At 43.0% G+C, this 20702-nt stretch overlaps 1 protein-coding gene and 1 non-coding gene across 4 annotated transcripts in view; both read right to left on the bottom strand.

The window, feature by feature from the left end:
• Positions 1-368: 368 nt before the first annotated feature.
• Positions 369-20702, bottom strand: part of LOC131663608 (protein still life, isoform SIF type 1) — a 66120-nt gene continuing 45786 nt past the window's right edge. For all 3 annotated transcript variants that reach the window (XM_058934089.1, XM_058934090.1, XM_058934091.1), the window contains 18 exons: positions 19944-20089; positions 16889-17156; positions 16108-16251; positions 15839-16021; positions 15516-15767; positions 14882-15052; positions 14333-14519; positions 13244-13507; positions 11262-11530; positions 10806-11000; positions 10630-10738; positions 10170-10349; positions 9712-9830; positions 9424-9600; positions 8821-9110; positions 8168-8490; positions 7625-7846; positions 369-7007 (listed from right to left, as the gene is read on the bottom strand). In XM_058934089.1, the coding sequence (XP_058790072.1) occupies positions 6844-7007; positions 7625-7846; positions 8168-8490; positions 8821-9110; positions 9424-9600; positions 9712-9830; positions 10170-10349; positions 10630-10738; positions 10806-11000; positions 11262-11530; positions 13244-13507; positions 14333-14519; positions 14882-15052; positions 15516-15767; positions 15839-16021; positions 16108-16251; positions 16889-17156; positions 19944-20089 (3663 nt within the window). In that variant the 3' untranslated portion in view covers positions 369-6843. The remainder of the gene's footprint in view (positions 7008-7624; positions 7847-8167; positions 8491-8820; positions 9111-9423; positions 9601-9711; positions 9831-10169; positions 10350-10629; positions 10739-10805; positions 11001-11261; positions 11531-13243; positions 13508-14332; positions 14520-14881; positions 15053-15515; positions 15768-15838; positions 16022-16107; positions 16252-16888; positions 17157-19943; positions 20090-20702) is intronic.
• Trnal-uaa (transfer RNA leucine (anticodon UAA)) lies at positions 9956-10039 on the bottom strand. The gene has a single exon. It is a non-coding gene; the product is annotated as a tRNA-Leu (tRNA).

The following is a 20702-nucleotide window of genomic DNA, read 5'->3' as shown; positions in this document are numbered from 1 at the left end:
TCGGCCATAACCGCTATTTCGAGAAATTTTGTATACTTGACACTGGCATTACACGTGTTTTTTTCATTCCGCTGTATCGAGGCATGCAAACGTGAATTGGTATTATCAAATTAAATTACTGCGAAGCTCGGTTTCTTCTGAAATTGTTTTGATGATAAGAAAAAAAAAATGAAAAGATAATAAAAATAAAGACTGTACATAATGTAGGAAAAAAAATTCTGAATCAATTTCTAATGATTACATTGATTATCGTTCATTATCTTAGTTTGAAAAAATGTCAGAACATTTGTGTTTATTTTACGATTTGATCTAATTTTAGAAAATCGATTAGGGATAATATAAGGATTGGTAAATAAAACAATGTCACATCGCAATAATTAATAATCATATTTTAATGACGCAATGATTGTACAAATGGATCTCCCACTCAGACATCTCCATCTAACCGAGGAGCGATAACAATTAATACAGCTTAATGATCGTTTACAATAATTAATCAATAATTATTAAGACAGACTCGGTAGAGTTTAGACTACTGAGATTCATTTTATTCTTTCTTTTTATAATACGTAATGAAAAAACGCAAAAAATTACATTCGCTTCTCTGCTCGTTTGTTTTTTCTCCTCATGTATGTATATAATATTTATTTATAATCGTGAATTATATTATATAGGATTCATTTCGGTTTTTGCCGATATCCGCAAAACCTCATTATTCCCCTTACTCACACTGAAAGAGCTTTTTCACGAAATGGAAAAATCAAGAAAGGAAGAGACTCTATATCAGAAAGACTCGTTACGCTCGCCGCATATCGGAAATTGCACATCGTCCACTATTTTCGCGCAATTTACGTATCTTCATCCCGGTAACCCTGTCTTCGCCAATTTGCATTGTTTTTCTTTTTTTTTTTGGTTTTTTTTTTCATTTGTTTGTTATTTTTTCCCCCATTCGCATTAATGCAGGCCAATTTATTATAAAGTCCTATTCACTTGTTCTCTCGCAATTGTGTGAGCGCACGCGCATTACAAATAACTGAACGATTAAACAATTTATTTATCCGACGCAGTAGAATCGTCCACAGCTCTCTCCGCTCACTCTTTCTTTGTTAGCTATTTATTTACGTTTATATTCACCCCATTGTCTTGCTATCGTCTTTACTCGCTCGCTTCTTATCTCTCGCGTCACTTAACGTAACGCTTAATTCTCTTGCTTTCTCTCAACGGTTAGCGATAAAGACTTTGGTTTTATTATTATTATTATTATTTTTTATTTAATATTACTTATCGTCGTTATTCAATAAAACTTTTGCTTTGTTTTCTATCGAAGAATGTCCATAATTCGACGTCGATATAATTTAATAAATCGCTTATACAACTTTGGGTGGGCAAGGAAAACATGAAACTTCAGTTTACTAGGCCAACTATTTTGCTGGTGCTCCGTTACCTTTGGTACTCGCGAGGCTTCCTCGTCCTTGTTCATTTGGATAATTCATTGGAAGCGAGCATCGCAGAGCTATTTGTAAGGTGCACAAGGGCCAAAGAGTTGTCGCAAGTTCCAAGGTTCGTAGACACTGCACAGAATTTATGCAATAAAATTTATACAGACAGACAAATGCAATAAGTAAGTTCGAGCAACGTAAGGTCTTTCAATTTCATTTATAAGTTACTTGCATTGTTTATCGATCCCCCCTCCCTCTACCCTTTGATACCTCGTTTAAGATAATAGGTGAGTGTGTGAATGCTAACGTTTCGCTGTCAAGTGATAACCGGATGACTTTAATTAGGTATTTAAGTATACTTGCTTGTTTTTAACACCAAGACCACTTCGCATCACGCTTTCACTCCGATCTCTCTCGCGTACTTGTCACATCTAGTTAAGAATTTATTTTATTTATTTTGTTTAAATTTCCTTACGTAAATCGCTTCACTTTGTTAATAATAACCACTAACGAACCTTACACTCGTAACTGTTGCCTCTTTCATGCGCACGCATACGTTACACGTAATCCCCGCTCGAATCCTGTCAAGCTGCCGTTACGTGCCTCTTCCTTCGTTCTCCGTTCCATTTATCGTTCGACGACGAACGATGCGCGCTTTATTCGTGCGAGTACATTTGACAGGCTTTCGAAAAGTGGAGCGTTTATTTTATTTTTTATTTTATTATATTTTTATCATTTTTTTTTTTTCGTTTAAGTATTTTTAGAGTTCTCTCTCGCGACGTGAATTAATAGTCGATTCCTGACGCGCGTGGAGCTTGTTAACATTTGAAAAGCACCCGCGAGCTCGAGCCAGTTTTGTCCTGTTATTACATCGAAATCAGAACACTCGTATCATATTATTTATGTTTCAACGTAAGGATTATTTTTCATTTCTTTTAGCACAGCTCCAAGAAGTTTGTTACCATATCTGTTCAATATAATTTAATTGATAGTGTATGTTATTCAATAAAATAAATATAACTCTGTATGCATTATCACTCAGCCATTATAGACATATCGATAGATATCTCTCTCTTTGGTAATACGGCAGCTTTTTATAATAAATTTTAATTATTATTATTTGTTTTCTGAGAGTACACAATAAATTTTTCTTCATATCTTTTTAGCTTAAAATATCGAATAATACTTTATTAATATTCACTTTATTCTCAAGATAAAATAGTATCGATTAAAATTTTTCAATATATAACACATCTTTAATTAAACATTTTTTTCTTCTCTTCAAAATTATAATTATGCAACGTATAGTATCGGTGATGAAAGGAAGATACAAGAGTGAAATATAATTGAGAAATATATTCGGTGTTTCGTTATAGTGTGTGCATAATATTTCGTTGCGGTGTCATAGAGCGATGACGCAGCGTTCATGACAAAATCTGTACTATTTATGTATTGTATTTTACTTGATATAAACTATTTCTTAATTGATGCAACGATGATAAAAGTATGTTTAAATAGACACTCGTATAACGGTTCGTTCACCTATAACTATTGTATTTTTACAATAATAAGATAGTAAATTTTTTGTCATTATAGCTGCTTCGTCTATGCCCTTATGACATGTTTTCACCTGAGCATTTTTTTCAACACATACGCTACTGAACGTTACTCAAAGAAGCAGGTCCTTTTTGTTCTATATATCTTAAATATTAATTGGTAATCATTAATAATACTGCGTCAATTAAGATCTTTTTTCAAGGTTGCTTAGAGTGATGTATCCTTATATAACTTTTTTCCCACTTTTTTGTGTCTTTCGATGCTCGCTGTACTTCTACAAACCTCACAAGACTCGCTAATTTGTTTCCTGCATTTTTTCTCATTACGCACGGCATTTAAGGTTGATTTTTCATCATTTTGCAATTTTTTTTTTTTTTCGTTCAGTTCGTTTGGACATGGAATTGTTGTTTATGACGGTTTTCATCGCATCGACTGCTTGAAAATAAAGCTCGAGTAGCTCGTAAAAATGATCGACGACGGTATTCAACCTTTCATTTTATTGATTTTTTTTTCAAACTACGTCTTTCGCATTCTACATCTCTTACTACTTCCGACCAAAATTCATTCGTGATTGTCGTGACAAATTCATGTTTGTTACCAAATTATTCGTGAGACAAACGTTCTGTCGAATCGGAATCAATCTTTTTTTAATGCCACGAAAACTTCAACATAGTAACGTACATATAACAGCTATACTAAACGACTATATAATATTATATATACTTCAAGTTTGTTTCTAAGTAAAGCTATTTAGAAGTATAATTTTTAATTTTACTGAAAATATTTTATCCATTTACATCGTTACTTTATATACAACATAAAAAATCTACCAGCAAACAAACGTCAGTTATTTCAATACTTTCATTATTGAGATAACTGACGTAACAGACGATGCCACACAGCAATATTGATCTACTTACGATATTCTACGTCCAATTATATAAAAATAAAATGAACCAACTATTCGACAAACCCTTCTCACGTTAAAAGTTGAAAAATAATAAATTGAAACAAGTCATTTGATATTCAAAAATTGCGCGTGTTTTATATTTCAAGCAAACTCGATGCGATCAATTCGATATAGATTTGTTATCGTGTGACTTTATAGAATGCCGTACGTAAAACGCTAATTATAACAACGTTACTTTAAGTATGTATATATATATTTTGTTTTCTTTTAATTATTTATATTTATATATGTATAATTATATATAATATATTTTTGGTTGTAGATAATCATCAATCTATTTGGATACTTTCTCTCGTCTAATGTACACAAATTTTCTTTTATAACTCCTTGTCTTATCGTCGTTATTTTGTTTTCCCCATAACGATTAATTATCCATTAACAATGTATTTTTTTCAGCATAATAATATCGAATTATTTTTTATATGTATAATATCAGCCTCTCCGCAGCGCATTAGTAGACTTTGTTTCTATATTTGGCTCGCCGTTACGCGATTCTTTATAATCCATTCACTCCGGTCTTTCATGCGCGCGCGCACACATAACTACATTCATTCGCATTTGACTAGATTCAAGTTTTGCGCAGTGCGCGGCATCGTTTCATTGCGCCCGGCGCGCGCGCGCGCGCATCGATCGCGATCACTCGTCATCTGACCCGGACGCGAGGGCAAGTGTCTCGGATCGTTGTTACGCAATAAGCAATGTTAAAAATAAAATTCCGTGCGTTCATTTATTTGTTTGTTTCGTTTGTTTTCTCCCCTGTCACTCTTTATCGGCCTCTCGATCTCGAGCACTGGCGCTCGGTCGGTCCGATCGTTCTCGCGACGAGGGCTCGCGGCGCCGAATCGCGCGTGTTACGGCGCTTGGAGAATACCTTCGCGCGGCTGCCTCAGTTTCCACGGCGTCCGAGTGCGCTCTCTTCGGACTGCTCTCGCGCGCGCGCAACGTTACTTAACAACGAGCAGTAAGCGCGCACGAAAGGGCATTTGTTTGGTTTCTTTTAATTGATTTTAATCGCTAACATTACGTACTTATCTTTGTAATATAGAATATAATATCTTACTCGTTTCTTACTCGTCGTCGTTTAACTCCTTTGCGTGTATGTGTGCCTGCGTGTATGTGCGTGTGTGTGTGTGTGTGTGTGTGTACGTGCGCACGCGTGTGCGTGTGTGTGTGTGTGTGCGTGCGTGCGCGCGTGTGAATGCTAGACTCCGCATTCAACCACTTCCAAGTTTTCAAGTGCATTGAAATTCATTACTGTTATTACATTATTTACAGAATTGATTATTTCTTCATTTTTGCTTTTATGTGAGTAAATGTGTGTTGCTGCCTGCGCTAAAGGGGCTCTCACATACTGTGGCCGTCGGAATTTCCTTTCTATAATGTCGTGCTTACCATAACTAGTCGAGATTTCCCTTTAAGATACCGGAAAAATACAATGATATACTTGGGTGACTAAGTGTCAAAGTCATTTTTTTTTCTTATTACGGTAAAAGGTATAAACGTAGTTTTGCGGATAAACATGTGGCGTTCGATGTTGCCTTTTTTTATCTATACGAGTGCGCTTCGGTAAATACGCTAATTAATGTATGCTGGTATAAGATATCTCACAACTGTGATATTTTTTTTCTTTTGGATACAGCTTTGATTCATTATTTTTGCTTGTCATTCGTGATAATATAAGAATTCATTAATCAACTCCGATTCTTACGAGCATTCTTTTATCGTTAGGTGGTAGAGTTATTGCTTTTAGTAATTCGTTCGCCGTATTCCTGTTCAAAGACGATATTTTCGTGTTGCATTGGCTCTGAAATCGATTTGACGCGCGCGAGCTGAGAAAATACCTGAGAAAATCCGTAAAATTTCATCAAAAATTCTTCCAATTCCTTAAATTTCATCGACACTCGAATGAACAATCGACGCACGCGCGCGAGCGCGTGTACGAACAAGGAAAAAAAAGTAAAGTCGAAGCAAACTCGTATACTTTGAAGCGTGTTTAGAGCGCGCGAAAATCTCTTCCGTCTTTTTCATAATAATACACCCTGTATAAAAATCCTTAAAATGACCGACGAAGAGACTTGTGGTACCACCGTAAAGATTGTATATCGTCACGCTTGAGATTCCAACGTGCATATTCAGGATTCGAGGAAGATGATGAAATAAGCGCGTCGTGTTTATTTTCAGAAAAATTGAAGGGAAGGACATGTAGGGTCGACGCGCGCTGATAAAAAACCATTTATTTTTTCAGTCCCTTGCGAGCTTCAATTGGCACTGCCTTTGTTATACCGATGGAAGTGTTCTTATACAAAAGGTACAAAAAATTGTTATGAAAGATCAACGTAAGAGTGTAGCCGTGTGCATGATCTAACGCAGGAAAAAGACGGAGAAAAATGAACGAGGTCACAAAATCAAGCTTTTGTCGTCGTCTATCGGGCGAGGACAAGAGTGACTTGTCGCGTTATTTCGTGCTTTCGCCAATAAAAAGAGACAGCGAAAACATTGGCAACGCCCCCCATCGAGCAAGTCATCGTCGAATCCTCGGGGCGAACCCATCATTTCCAGGTGTATTGCCATTGTCGTGACATTTGTACACATAGTTGTCGTCGTCGTTGTTTCCGAAAATTACCTTGTTTCCTCTCATCGATTATTCTATAATTGTAGATCAGTTCGAAATGCCGAGTTCGCAGCGCGAGGAGCCGTCGATCGGCGTCCATTTAGCACGGACAGCAACCGGCATGCTTCAACGACGAGAGCCCGGTGAACGGCCTTGATCGGTCGCGAGTTAAGTGGTTAATTGGTGCCGCATGCGTACGGCTGCTGCTCGCAGCAGTAGCAGGCCCTGCATATGTGAAATCCCGTGCTCAGCGGCGAGTCCAAATCTTAGACGTGATTGTTGTGGGCGTTGATCTCGGCGAGAGATTTGCGCGACGTGCTGTGCTTCGAGCTCATGTTCGCGAACTCGCCGGTCGATGCCTTGCCCTTGCGCGGCAGCGTCGTCGCTTCGCCCAGCGACGGCAATTCTCGTGGCTTCCACACTGGTGAACCTGTTCGAAACAACCATTTTTTTTTGCTCAGTCGTGCGTCCGTCCGAGATTGCAATGTGATTTTCAGAAGAAAAATTTTAAAAAGTGCTTCTAAGGTGTCCTAACTACTTCTTTCAGTTTCATGTAACACTCATGTTGTGGAGAAAAATATGTGATTGTATGTATATGTGAAGCATGTAAACATTGGAAAGCCATTGAATTCCCAATTAATGACCAAATTTAATACGTAACGTTTTCACGCGATACACATCGCGAGCAAAGTAAAAGAGACTCGGAAAAAATCTGAGATTGTCACGGACGATTTGGATAGAATTTTTTTTGTCCGTCGTGTACTAGCGATAGGGGAACGTACGGTAAGTGGGTGATAAGAAAAGAGTTAGCTATACACGAGCTTGCTATCGAAGCTCTCGATCACCCGAGTGCGTCGTCTATGTACACTACTAAAGTGACTAAACATCATAACTTGGTCTTGCCGAGTGAAGAGGGATAGAGATAGGTCGTTAGAAGGGTGACGCGAAGAAAAAAAATGAAAAAGAACAAAACGAATGTCTGTTAGTCACGATGATGTCACGATGACGGAGGTGTTTGGCTGGTCGGTTTCAAGATTGGACACATACCAAGCTCTTTAACAGCAGGTGGCTGATAATGCTCTGGGTGATGTGAGGATTGTATGAGTTTCGCTTGACTTCCGGTACTGCCGGCGGAAATCGTTGAGGTAGTGCTCAAGGTTAAGTGATTAGGCGTGCGACCCAGATTCGTCTTTTTCTCGCCCGTGTACGCTTGCGAGTCCTCCTCGCCCTCGGACTTTGTGCCGGAGTCCATTTCGACCTTTACCTCCCCTACAAAACATTTTTTTGGTTTCTTCTTCTTTTACGAATAAAAAAAAAGAGAGACAAACAAATGCAAACCAAACACATCAATCAAATATGGTATTAACACAGAGACACACGGTGTTGCGCATGATAACAATCGCTTTATTACCGATCATAGATTGCAATCGCGATTCTATCGTTCTCTTTGGTTTTCAATTGTGGTACAAGAGAGGAAGACAAAAAACACATCAATTTGGAAGACGTGAACATAAGAAGAAGTACACATTTTTTCGACAACATACAGTGTCTCACAAGCGGCGCGCCTGCACAAGACTCGCGAAAACTCACCTGTGCTGTCGCTGATGGTTTTGCTCCTGGTGCGGAACGTCTGTTGTCCATACTGATGGTGGTGCTGCTGCTCCTCGACGTCTTTGTCCTCGGAACTGTCGCGATCGACGGGTTGCTTCGAGTGCGAATACTTGCGTCGCAGACTGGTCGCGCCGTGGCCCTTCATCGCTTTCTTCGACAACGTGCCGGTCGGCAAATTCGGCGGGATCGGCGTCAGCGCCGGCACCGGTCCTCCGTTTTGCGACCTGTCGCTCGTGATCATGCGCGGCGAAATCGTCATTGCCCCGTGACCCAGCGCCTGCGTTCTACACGACGTGCGAAGGCTTGCAAGAAATAAGCGTTGACCGTTAGAATTACTCGTGAGATAGTGGCCGTTCAAAAGCGATCTCGTCATCGGTTCAGCCGACTTTTAAGGATTACAAGCAATGATTCGTTCGTGCAATCTGAAATTGAACGCTAACGGTGAAAGAAAAAAGGAAAAGCCACGCTGCAATGCCGAACAAATACGCGCGATTAAGACTGAGCGATAGCGTCGATAAAGTAGGCACCTACGCGCACGCGTCACTTTATCAAAGTCGCAATCAATGAAATTGCTAAAGTCTCGACGGACTAGCCTAATCTCCGTCGAGCGGTGGTAATTGAACTTTACACACCTCGTGGATGGGATGCTCATGTTGCGCACGGACTCGCGGATAATCTGCCGGATAGTCTTGAGGAATGAGTTGCGGAACTCGTTGGTGCTGTTCGACAGCACGTAGACTTTCTCGGAGCGACGTTGCAATTGGCTGCGCAGATGGATGAGCTCCCAGAGGAAGTGAGATTCCATGTCTTTGGCCGAGCTCGAGCGTACCTGTACCTCGGTCACCGGGATCAGCACTTGATAGCGGATTATTTCCACGTCGCCCGTCATGCCCTTTTGCAGATTTGCTTTCGACGAGCCGCCCTGCAATTAACGAATGATCGTCATTTACTGCCCCATTCTGACGCTGACAGAATCGATTCGGCAATGCAATCAGAGATTTCTTTTGCTTTAACGATCCTATGAAGCTCTAGTCTTTTTATCGCGCGATAACAAATAATTATCTAATCAGGACAGTTGCAGAGTAAAGAAGGTCGTTTCAGAAGCCCTGGTATAACTCAAAACTCGTGAAACTCTTATCGACAAATGAAATCTTTCGTATCGATAGCCCGCGTTGAATAAGTCATCAATCCAGATATCGTTGCATATATAACAATTTCAGATAAAGGACACTCACCATAAGTTTCTTCTTCTGGCGTAGCTTTTCCTTGCAAAGGAACACGACAGCCGATTTGAAGACGAAGCACATTGCGTGTAATTCCAAGCCCTTCTTGATCTTTCCTAAGAAATCGGAGATATTCAGCCACTCGACACCTCCGTAATAAAGTAGATCACCTGGGCTCAAGTCGATCGGCTAAAGTACATTAACAAATCACAATTCACAAGTATGTATATTAGCGATCAAAGTTTGCTCAAAAAAAATATTTCACAAAGTCATTTATTATAAACTAATGCAATTGTTCACCTGTTTACAAGATTTTTGATGCTGTCGGAATAGATGATCGAATATTGCTCCGTATTCCTCGTGAATTCTTTGCATCTCGTTAATGTGCTCGGCGACTTTCTCCATACCTTTGAGCGCCTCTGTTTAGCAACAACGGGGAAAAAAATAAATACGTTGAAAAAATAATTCGAGAGCGCACGTCACAACGGTACATAGAAACGCGTCGTGAAGTAGAGTCGGGGGAGGGGGGGAGAAAAAAAAAGTTTGCTAGGTGTGGGGTTCGAACCCACGCTCCCAGACGGGAACCAGAGCTTAAATCTGGCGCCTTAGACCGCTCGGCCAACCTAGCTCACGCTGACAGTGACGTACTGGCATCACTTGAGGGCGCTCGCACCGTCGCGTTCATAATGCGTTATTCTAAGTGACTTATTTTAAAGCGACCTTTGAAATCGATCGAACGAATTATTTGTCGTACTTACCGACTAAATGCTTATGTTCGGCGCTGCGCTCGTCGGTGAGGTTTCGCAATTGCTGTAGCAGCAGCGGATACTTCAATATTCTCTGAATAGGTTTAATCAAGTACGACTCCAGAGTCGATGAATGCTGCTGTCTTGGATTTCGCGCTTGTAGGAACTCTTGCAACGCTTGATTTCCTTCGTCTGCGCGCAGATTTCAGAGATAATTGACGTAATTAAATCACGAATGCAGGCCGAGCCAAGCGATGCTCGATTCGCATCAATGATTTTGTACGTTTGCCCGAATGATTCATTGAATGAAATGCTATTCGCTCGCAATCACGCGTCACGTGGATAAGTGAAGTCACGTTAAGTGAAAAATGGTCGCGCGAATAACGAACAGTTGCGTGGCATTTCAATCATAAACGGACAAAATAATTGCGAATGCATGACCTAACAGTTATACGTTACGTAATATACATACTCGGGTGTAAGACTTTTTGGGCCTTCGAATGACTAGCGCAGAATGAGCTGTAGAGCTTAAAGTGGTTTACGTAACATAAGAAGGCACTTCCAATGGAAAACAGGACACTCTGTAAATTAATGCAAAACAATCGTTTATAAAACTATTATCGATCAATTTTCATCGTAATGCGTTACCTCAAATTGACTGGAATGTTCGAACTTATTGAATTCTGGTTCAACTTCGATTGCATGTTCGAGATTTTGCAAAAATTGCCGTTGGAACGTTACGATTTCTTGTATGTTGCCGAACAGGGCATTCACCTCGGCATTCGACAAGAATGTCTCGCGCTTCAAAGGTTCCAGATAGTTTTCCAATAAATTATTCAAATTCTAGAAACAAAAGAACGTACATTTTTGTTGTCATTTGCCCGCAGAAGCATTTTTATGAGAGTTCGATGAAACGACGCAATAATCGCGTTACGGGACGAGTTTTAATCCCGTGAACGCTGTCGAAGCCACTCAAAGCATTGGATATAACTCAAATTTCAAAGCTCAATTCCATAACGAGCCATTGACATAACCGTCCGCGAGTGAAATGCACGATGATTAATGTCAAGCTATAGAAAGCTGACCGTCGGCCGGAAAACGTACCTTGACATAAGTCCGCTCGGTCTCGACGAGCTCGAGGATGACCTTTTTCAGCTTCTCGGCATCGCTCAGCTGTCGACTTGGTGTCATCATCTGCGAGTGCGAGCTCAGCACGCTTCCGGTCGGACTGGACTTTCGCGTCTCACCTGGCGAGCGGCATATTCCCGTCACCTGTTCCGCCGTCTTCAGTAGGTTCTCGATCTCGAAAGAGTTCGTACGCGATCCTTGCTTGCTCTCCATGTGGCCTAGTGAGTCTGCAGTCGCTTCTTTGCCTATCGCAACGCACAATCGTTTCACGTATTTAGACTTGTCAACAAATTCGCACGTTATTTTGCCTATCGAGTACTAAAAGCCCCAAGGACTTTTAGTAACTAGCTCTTTTGCGACATAAGCATAGTCCTTCAACTAAGATGCAATTATTCTTACAGCACATCTATATAAGTGAAGGTAACGGTAACTTAATGTAAAATGTAACTTATTATTATTATTTTTTTTTTAATTACAATGCACGTTATTTTTCCACCGGCTGGACGCAAAGTTAATTTGCGTTCAAGAACGCGTTACACCATCTCGTTGTGCACTTCGCTATATTTAAAGGCAGTATTTTTCTATACATATCCATGCCCCTTTGAACATTGCCAACCGGCTATGTACGACACGCAGGGATTTTTCTGAAAAGACCTACACGAGGGAGAAAAAAAAACTCAGGGTTCCCCTTATTAATAAAAAAGGCGCGCAGCAATGTGAAAAAAAGGAAAATTCTTAGCGAATGTTACGTGTCAGAGAGCGGTGCTGCCGCCAGCGCTGTCAGCGTTAACTTTCACAATGCCATTTTTGCGCTTCCGCGCGTCGCGGAAAAATCAAAGAGGAAAAAGTAGACGAAGCCTTCGCTAATTAGCGCGGGGCGTGAAAAGATACGAGACACATCGGAAAACTCGCGCGGATCTTGAGCCGCGGGCACGCAGAGCTGCTCCATCGCGAAGCCGCGAGCGAAAGGATCCTCCGAGGCGTGGGATAAAGTGCAGGCCGAGCGGAAAGATTCGCCGAAGAGGAGTAGTTCGGCGGCGAGGCCGGGCGTCGGACGATGGCTTGTCGCGCGAGGCGCTGCTTACCCCCTGCGACTGTTATATCGAACTGTGGTCGTTGCAGCCGCCGTCGTCGCTCGCGAGCTTTCCTTCCTACTATTTCGCTGCGGCCGCCGACGGCGACGACCTACATACGATATGCGCGCATCGCGTGCTCGCAGCTTTAGCAGTGCCTTCCCCCTCTCCCCCCATAGACACACAGACATACACCCTCATTATAAATCTCGTGCTAACGACATCCTTACGTGCTCAGAGAGCTATATCTGATTTTTTTTTCTCCACTTCGCCGGCTAGCCATATTTGAATTGGTCGCATATTTAATTGGCTTGCAAATGAACCTTACGCGTAGCGTACATCGAGGTCGATTCCGTTGCGAAGCTTTTAGCCAGCGAATAAATCCACGCGCAAACTCGCGGGCTTTTAACGTTTTTTTCGCTTGCAGCGATGCAGCTGCCGCTTTAATTATCGGCGCGAAATTGCCGATTTAGCGTCTAATAAAAAATTCATTTTCAATGCGGTACGAAATAGAATATTAGGCTTGATTACGATTTCGCAGCAATTATCGACGGTAAATGGCACACTAATTGAATGCCAATTATTGAGCTTTAATTAGCACTCGTCGGAAATGTCTTTTTAACCGTAAAAACTAAGTTGCTGCACCGATGGACAAAAATCCAAGCTATATCAATATCAACATGACTGATGAATAAAATATCCGCGATACATTTGGCATGCAAATATAATAAAATTTCGAATTTGCCACGAAACCAAAACTCGAAGCTCGTCATAGTCGACCAACGAATTGTCGTTATTCACTGCTCAACAGTTATCAATTGGTCGTAAAAGGAAATCCAGTTAATTAACAAATAAGCGTAGCAAAGCGTGAAGATAAATACTCACACCATCCAGGTGCTGGGACAATTAGTCCGGAGATCATTTCCTCGCTGATCACAGGTGGATCTATGGGAGGTGGTGGACATACGAGACTCTCGATGTCATCGGTGACCCTGATGTTGCCACTGAGATCCGGTGGCTCGGTGCGCGACGAACGCATCATCATGCACAAGGCTTGCTCCTCTTGCAGAACGCTCTCAAGGTACATCATGTCCAAATCGCTAACTATTGCCCCGTTTAGTACCATGATCTCGTCGCCCTTGATTATACCTGCACGAGAACAATTAATAAACGATTATCGCTTCTTTTTAAATTTTCTTCTTTTCCTTTTGCTACGATCCGTCGTGCCCTCTATAGCGCGTAATTCAGCGCTGCGCGGTCGTCACTGTCCGATGAACGAAAATAAATTCAATTTCTATTTCATTTCTCTCCGGTGAGTGATACGTTGCGCTACCGATGGCGGCCGTTACACAACTAAAGTGTGCATCTCGCGCGCCCGAAGTTGTATTGAAAAGCGATAAAGTCTTGGCACATCCTACGTAAAAAGCCTATAAATAAATATGGCGCATATAACAACTCGCGTTGCCCTTCCTGCAACGCCGCTCTTCGTATCCTTTTTTTCTCCAACAGGAAAGATTTATTACCCTGACTATAAAAGTGTTACATCGAAATCCCAGTGTCTTCCGTACGTGGAATTTCCTTGAAAATAAAAGTAACGCCCCGTCAAGGAACCATTCATCCGTATAGTTTTCATGTAAAACGTACCAGTCAAATGATTTACCGACATTGAGCAAAAAAAGTCTTCCTCCCTCCCTCTCTCTCTCTCTCTCTCTCTCTCTCTCTTTGTCCTCCACTCGAAGGGCAGAAAGGTGGTTTGCTTATCGCGCTACTCTAAAAAAACTCCGAGCGCGCGCGCACTAATTAATCGTTGAGACTAGCAGCAGCTCTATCTGCGCGTGAGCAGGTGTCTGCCCGTTGCTCACGTCAGCGGTAGTAAAAAATCGATGCCCCCCCTTGTTTGTTGTCGCGGCAGAGAGGAGGGGGAGGGGGCGATTTTTATTATCGTACTCTCGTATAATCTATCGATGGACTTACCGTTATGCATGGCCACGCTCTTATCCTCGACGCGGCTAACGTAACAGCAAAGCTCGTCCTGTCGGTCGGCGTTTTCAATGAGCTCGGCCTCCACCGAGAATCCCCACATCTGGTCGAGCAGATTTCGTTGGAGCTCCGCTTGATACAGAATTTTCGCGCACACCTCGACCACTTCGTGCGTGTGCAGCTGTTGAGTCGACCATTAACGCAATCAATAATTTTCTCAATTCAATTTTCTAGTGCATAAAATAATGGCTAATTTTAACACGCCTAGGTTGAATTTCAAATAAAAATTTTGACGTGAACGTTAGCTGCACCATTCGTAAAAAGAGGAAATAGATACGCGAACGGCTGTTCCATTGAAGAACCTTGATCGAGTCTATACTGAGAAAGTTATTTATACCGATACATCGATAATATTTTCACGCTTTTTTCCCTTCTCTCACCTAGACACCATTATTACAATGGATATTGCAACAGTCATTAAAAAGAAAACAAAGAAAAACAAAGAAAAGGAAGAAGCGTGCCGATATAGAGTGTTACACTTACGTATGTTTCAATCAAGTCGGTTCTGTGCGGCACAAAGTAATTGTGATCCTCCATGTCGCGTCGCTTCTTCACACGCACAAAGTGCTCCATCGCGTTCAAACCTTTTCTGCTGCAGGCGCTGGCAAGGAACTCCTCGACAGTCATCCCATCTCGCAGGAAAACCGACACGATCTACAGCAAACAATTACAGCGCCGCGTTGGCGGTGGTAATACGGATGTCGATGAAAAGACGGCGCGGAATGCTACACGGTTTTACGGCCTCTACTCGGCTTTCTCGTAGCTTTCTTTTGGCGCGCGGCACTCGCGCGAGTTACGAGCACAAATCTGTCGAAGAGTATTGCCGTGGCGTTCCCCGCGGAAGCTGTTAGCGCGCGAGACCGAGCCGCTTGTAAATTGTCCCTGATAACATCAAAGCTGGCGATATCGTTGCGAGCGTGTCGGTCGGTGAAAATCGGTCCGCCGTCAGCGGTTCCGCCGCGACGGGGAACTTGGCCGCCAGAGCAAATGCAAATCAAATCACCGCGAGGCGCTGCATTTGATGAGGCCAACAAAACGCAAGAGCGCATCGAAAATTACGCGAAAGACGAGCCGGGCGAGTTTTCGATTGATCGCCGGCGCGGCCTGCACCACTGACCTGATTCTCAGGTACGATGACTTTGACGGTCTTGTCCTCGTCCCTCGAGATCTGCAGTGAGCGTCGACTCGAGCCGCTATTGGATCTGGAAAGCAGCAACGGTCGTCGTTTGGTGGCACCTCGACCGGCGAGCAGATTGTTCAGCAGGGACGGGCTGCGCGCGCAGATGAACGCGTGGAACGACGACACGGTGAACACGCCAAGTCGATTGAGCGTCTGCTTCGTTGCTCGTGAAACGTGGGTCAGAAGACTCTGGAAACAGAAGCGACGATGAGTGGCGTTGCGCCCCCCGCGATCGCCTGCAAATCCAAGCGCGTCGTTACCTTCGGATTAGGCAGCTCACCGCTCTGCAAGCTTGCCATGTAGCACCTGAGCCGGAACTGCTCGCAATGCAGTCGCTCGAGATTCTCCTCGTACTGGACAATTTGATTGTTGATCTGCTGCTTGGTGTCGATGTCCGACACCACCGACTGCTGCAGATCCGCCATGTGCCTCATCTTGTTGTCCTGCAACGCGCATCGCGCAATGTCTCGTGCAAATGCCCGCGTCGGCCGTACAATAGTTATACGCATAGACGGAAAGCTGAATTTACCGATTCGATGGCCTTGTCCAGACGGAATATCTCCTCCTGCAGAAGGTGTAGCGTGCCGGTCTTGCCGCGGTGCCGTGCGAACGCTGCCGCGCAAGCCGAGTGTATGCTGTTCACCCAGTTCTCCAGCTCCACTTGACACGGAGCCTTGGCACAAACGACATGAAAATTCATCTTCACCTGCTCGCTCGGCTTCTCGTGCACCGAACGCCCGGCAAACATTTCCCCGTCTTCCTCGTTTTTTACCTGTCTTGTTTTCGCCCCGAGCGCCGATGAATATGTATACGCGGGCGTTTTATGCGCGGATATTCTTAATTTCACGCAGGATAGACAGAGGGCAGGAGGCAAAAAAGAGGAGCGCCGTTACAGCTCTCGCGTTAATATTTAGCGTTTTTTCTCGTGAATATTTAGCGCGAGATTGGGGAACAACGCGAGTATACTTCGTTAGCCAACATTTCTTGGGGGATGAATTTCAAGATGTTATTGAGCAGCTGTTGTCCGGATTATCGTGTTGAGGACGTTGCCGCGGCGGGTGAAATATGACGCCGGCACGCTTTAATAGCTCCCGCGCATGTTTAACGGAAATCAAGTCTCGAGCGTTGGGCAAATGCAACAGGAATTGGCATTTTCGCGAGAACTGCTTTGAAAACGCAGCCGCTTGGCGCGATACTGTGCGAAGCGCAGCGAGCAAAAACTGCACGGCTTTGACGACCGCAAGGAAAGAAACGTGTCTAGCGGGCGCACCAACGAGTACGAGAAACAAGAAGGGAGTTTGAATTCTCACTTGGAAGAGATATGCGTCGCCGAAAGCAGTACTCAGGCAGAATATGTAGTCGCGTTTCGGATGCTCGGGTATCGGCTGCATGATGGCACCATCGACGATGATCAGATGCTTGGGCGCCGTCTCGACCGCGCGACTCTCTTGCGACTCGCAGGGATAAAACAGCAGCGTTGTACCCTTGAGGCAAACCCAATAGCCCTTCCAGCCGCGTTTGCGCGCCAACTCGATTTGATGCTTCTTACGTAGCAGCCACTTCTTCACGCTGAGAAACCTGGGAACATGCAATTTCGCTTGATCGCGTCGATTTTTCTCCGTCCCCCTTGCTCATCGGCCAATCTCATTTTGCGCCGGAAAATACATTTGTCCTTCGTTCGTCAACGAGAGGCTCGGCGAACTCGAGAGTTGTCTGACGTTCGAGGGCATCATTTTACGCTGTCAGCAAACTCGGAGCACAACACGCGATGGCTAAGGAAAGGCATTAATATGCAAATTCCTCAAAGCTTGCGTCCTCCTCATGGTATGTTTTTGAAGCTTGTTATCGCCGACAAAATCAACGCCATTTTCCAGACTCTTCAGATGGGCCCGTAACGATTGCCATCTCAACTCGGATAAACAAAAAGATAGCACTGTGTATTATCTTTTTCTCTCTCCGCGCAAAAGAAAAAAAAACATAGGTAAGATAATCGGCCAACACGTCCGGAAAATTTACATGATCAGCATGAACCTTTCATATAGTGCGTAGATGGGAAAAAGGGACGAGTAACCGTGTCAACGAAAAAGTGACCAGATATTTCTTTCTTTTTTTGTATTCTCGTTTCACCCGAGTTACGTAAGAGCAGACAAAGACTCGTGGCTCTTCCAATTTTTGCCTAAGCCAGTGACTCTCTTTTCCTCTCATGCCTACCTCCTAATGGCTACAGCCACTGAAGACGAAATTCATCTCAGAGGATTAACGAAAAATTATTTTTCGATACTCGGAGCTGATGTAACGGCAAGTATGAAATCCCTTGGTTAAACGTACGAAAAAAAAAAAAATTATTCGGTGATTTTCCGTATTCCAACTGGGCTGCACCGGTATCCACTTTGAAATATTAAGAGCAAGAATCGATCGAGCTCGAGCGAAATTTTTCGAATACTCGCTTAAGTCGCATCATTCGGCTCGCGTACATTTACACACGCAACATCGAGCACCGGTAGGCTAATCTGCTAAAAGACTCGGCAAGTACGGCCGATGTTGTTTGCCCAGTGTCGTTAGCCAAAATCACCGTAGTCCAGATGAAGCTCCGCAGTCGGAAGCCCGTACGTCAGCAATTTGCAGAGGATAACGCTCGCTGCATACGCTGCACGCTCGTACAATCCAACGCTTCTTTCCGCGCGCTCGTGCCCTCGACTAACGTGTTTCGAACTCGCTCAAAGACGCTCTGCCGCAGCGCGAATCGATCAAATAGTTCCCGGCCGATAGTACTCGCGCGAAGCGAACCGAAGACCGCTGCCGCTCAAGTTTTGCCCTTCGCAAATTTGGCGATAGCTAGTGATTGCCGCTGCCACCGCGCTCACGTTATACGGGCTGTAAGCTTCGCGCTCACAAGATGTATCTCGTGGAAAAACTGAAACGCGGCGTGGACTGCAATTATAATCCCTTTCTTATTTCATTGCTCGCGCTTCCGCGGGCGCGTAATTTAATGAGTCCGCCGGGGACGTAGCACTCGAACAATTAGCAATTTTTTCGACGCGACGTTTCATTATTTGAATAATCACGTTCGTGTCTGTAGTACGTGGTTTTGTCCTTCTCCGTTTTCTTTTAAATGATAATAATTCATTGTTCGATTAGGAGATGCGACACACACTTGTCCTCCCCAAATTAATCTGTCCCGAGTAGGACGTTTTATTGATTTACAACGAAATTTCGATTAGACAATATTCTTTTTTTTAAATAAGAGAGAGAGAGCTTCTGCGGAAAATTGTTTCCCACTCTTGTTTGCAAAGTATTGATAATCATTTAAATTAAATTTCTATATTAAACTCACGAATAAACTCCCCGTTTTTTATCAAGTAGATATATACAAAAATTCTCCCGATAAAAAAGAAAATTCAAACGATATTTCTATTCACGAATAATACAACGGGTAGCACGAATAATCTGCCTCATATTACCACTCTCCGACGTAACGTTTTCAGCCCCTAAACCCCAAAAAAGCTTTTCGAAAGGTCACCGATAAAAGTAATACCCCTCGCTCTTCTTTTTGCAGTAGTGTGTCACGCGACCAATACATGCGCGCGCGCATACACCGAAAATCTCTGGCATTTTTAGGCGGCAACCAACAAAAACAAAAAAGAATAAAATGAATCTACGCTACGAACGGATATGAAAATCGCGGAAGCGTAGTGGTATCGTATTTCAATCGACTCGGCAATTAAACTTCCCGCAGAGATTTTTTTTTAATCGACAACTTAACGCCTTTGGCACGAGTCTAGCTGTTTTTCTTGCGAATATATATGTCGAATCTTTCGTCGCCTCGAGGATTATATATCTTTGACCGAGTTTTTACAAATCAGCGATTTTGAATTGAATTATAAACTCGCGAGCGCAATTAAGAGGGCGCGCATGTATCTCCACTCAAAAGAAGAAAAGAACAAAATGAAAATTCAAGCTTTAAGTCAACGCGAGATGAGGATAATAAAGCTTTTTTTGTTTTCTCGTTCGAATGAATTTTTCAAGTGCAGCACGAACGTTGAATGAGCTCGCGCTCAACTCTCTCTCTCTCTCTCTGGGTCCACCTACCCGGCCGAGCAAATAATTGATTTAAATTACCGAGAATTTCATTATACAGGTAAATTCGACATTTCGCTTGGCTTTGTGTTCTTCTGCTGCAATTGTAGCCTTCCCCTCTCGGCTGAGTAAATCAAATGCAATTTATACATTTACTTTTGGCACAGTGAAAAATGCTGATTTTAGTCGGCATACATATCAATGCCCTTCCCGCCATTGGCTTTTGTCATCAGGACGATTCAATTGTTTTCGCGCGATCGTCGAAGAAATCGCGGCAATAATAATTACCCTGCTTTGCGCACTGCACCAGTGCAGTTGAAGGATGCTGCTGCCGTGCCAGTTTGTTTTCCTTTGTGGGGCGAGTTCATCACGCTTTCACCGTCGTCGTCATCGCTAACTGCCGTCGTTAATGACATTCGATCGTCATCGGACATCTACAGCAAACAAACAACAAATCACTATTAACTAACGTACATTTTGGTTTAGTTTGGTAATTCGTTAGACGGATGCACACATAGACATAGAGATAATGTCGCTACTGTCGATTATACTATGAATTGAAGCGTTTTTTTTTTCGAAATTTGAGTATATTGAAATGAATGTTACGCGTTGCTCCCTACTTTCGGTTTTGTGAAAAGAACTTTTGCAATAAAGTTTCATTGTGCTTTGAATTGATCCATGCGTCAACACCAAGATGCAAGGTTATATTTTATGATTTACTAGGGCAAATACTCGCACGCTAAACTCACTTCATTGAATTACAATTGAAATTGTGCAAATATAATTGCTCTTTGTATGCAGATCGTACGATGCCAAGATTAATCACCGTTCGTTTAATCGCATCAATCTTACTTTTGCAGAAAGGAGAATAAACGGTAGGTGAATAGTCGAGAGAAAATATGCTTCATCATGAGTAATAAAGCTCAAGTGTGTGTTCGAACAGCCATCGAAAATACGATTTGTTGCTGGTGACTGACGGGATTCAAGTGCGTAAGCTCGAAGCGATGACAACTTAATCCGAAGCCTCAGGCGTTTAACAAAAATACC

Source organism: Phymastichus coffea, unplaced genomic scaffold (genome assembly GCF_024137745.1).
Source record: "Phymastichus coffea isolate CEN01 unplaced genomic scaffold, Cenicafe_Pcof_1.1 PCOF00036, whole genome shotgun sequence".
Taxonomy (NCBI): domain Eukaryota; kingdom Metazoa; phylum Arthropoda; class Insecta; order Hymenoptera; family Eulophidae; genus Phymastichus; species Phymastichus coffea.
The sequence above is the reverse complement of the archived record's forward strand: the minus strand, read 5'-3'. Positions and strand labels throughout refer to the sequence as shown.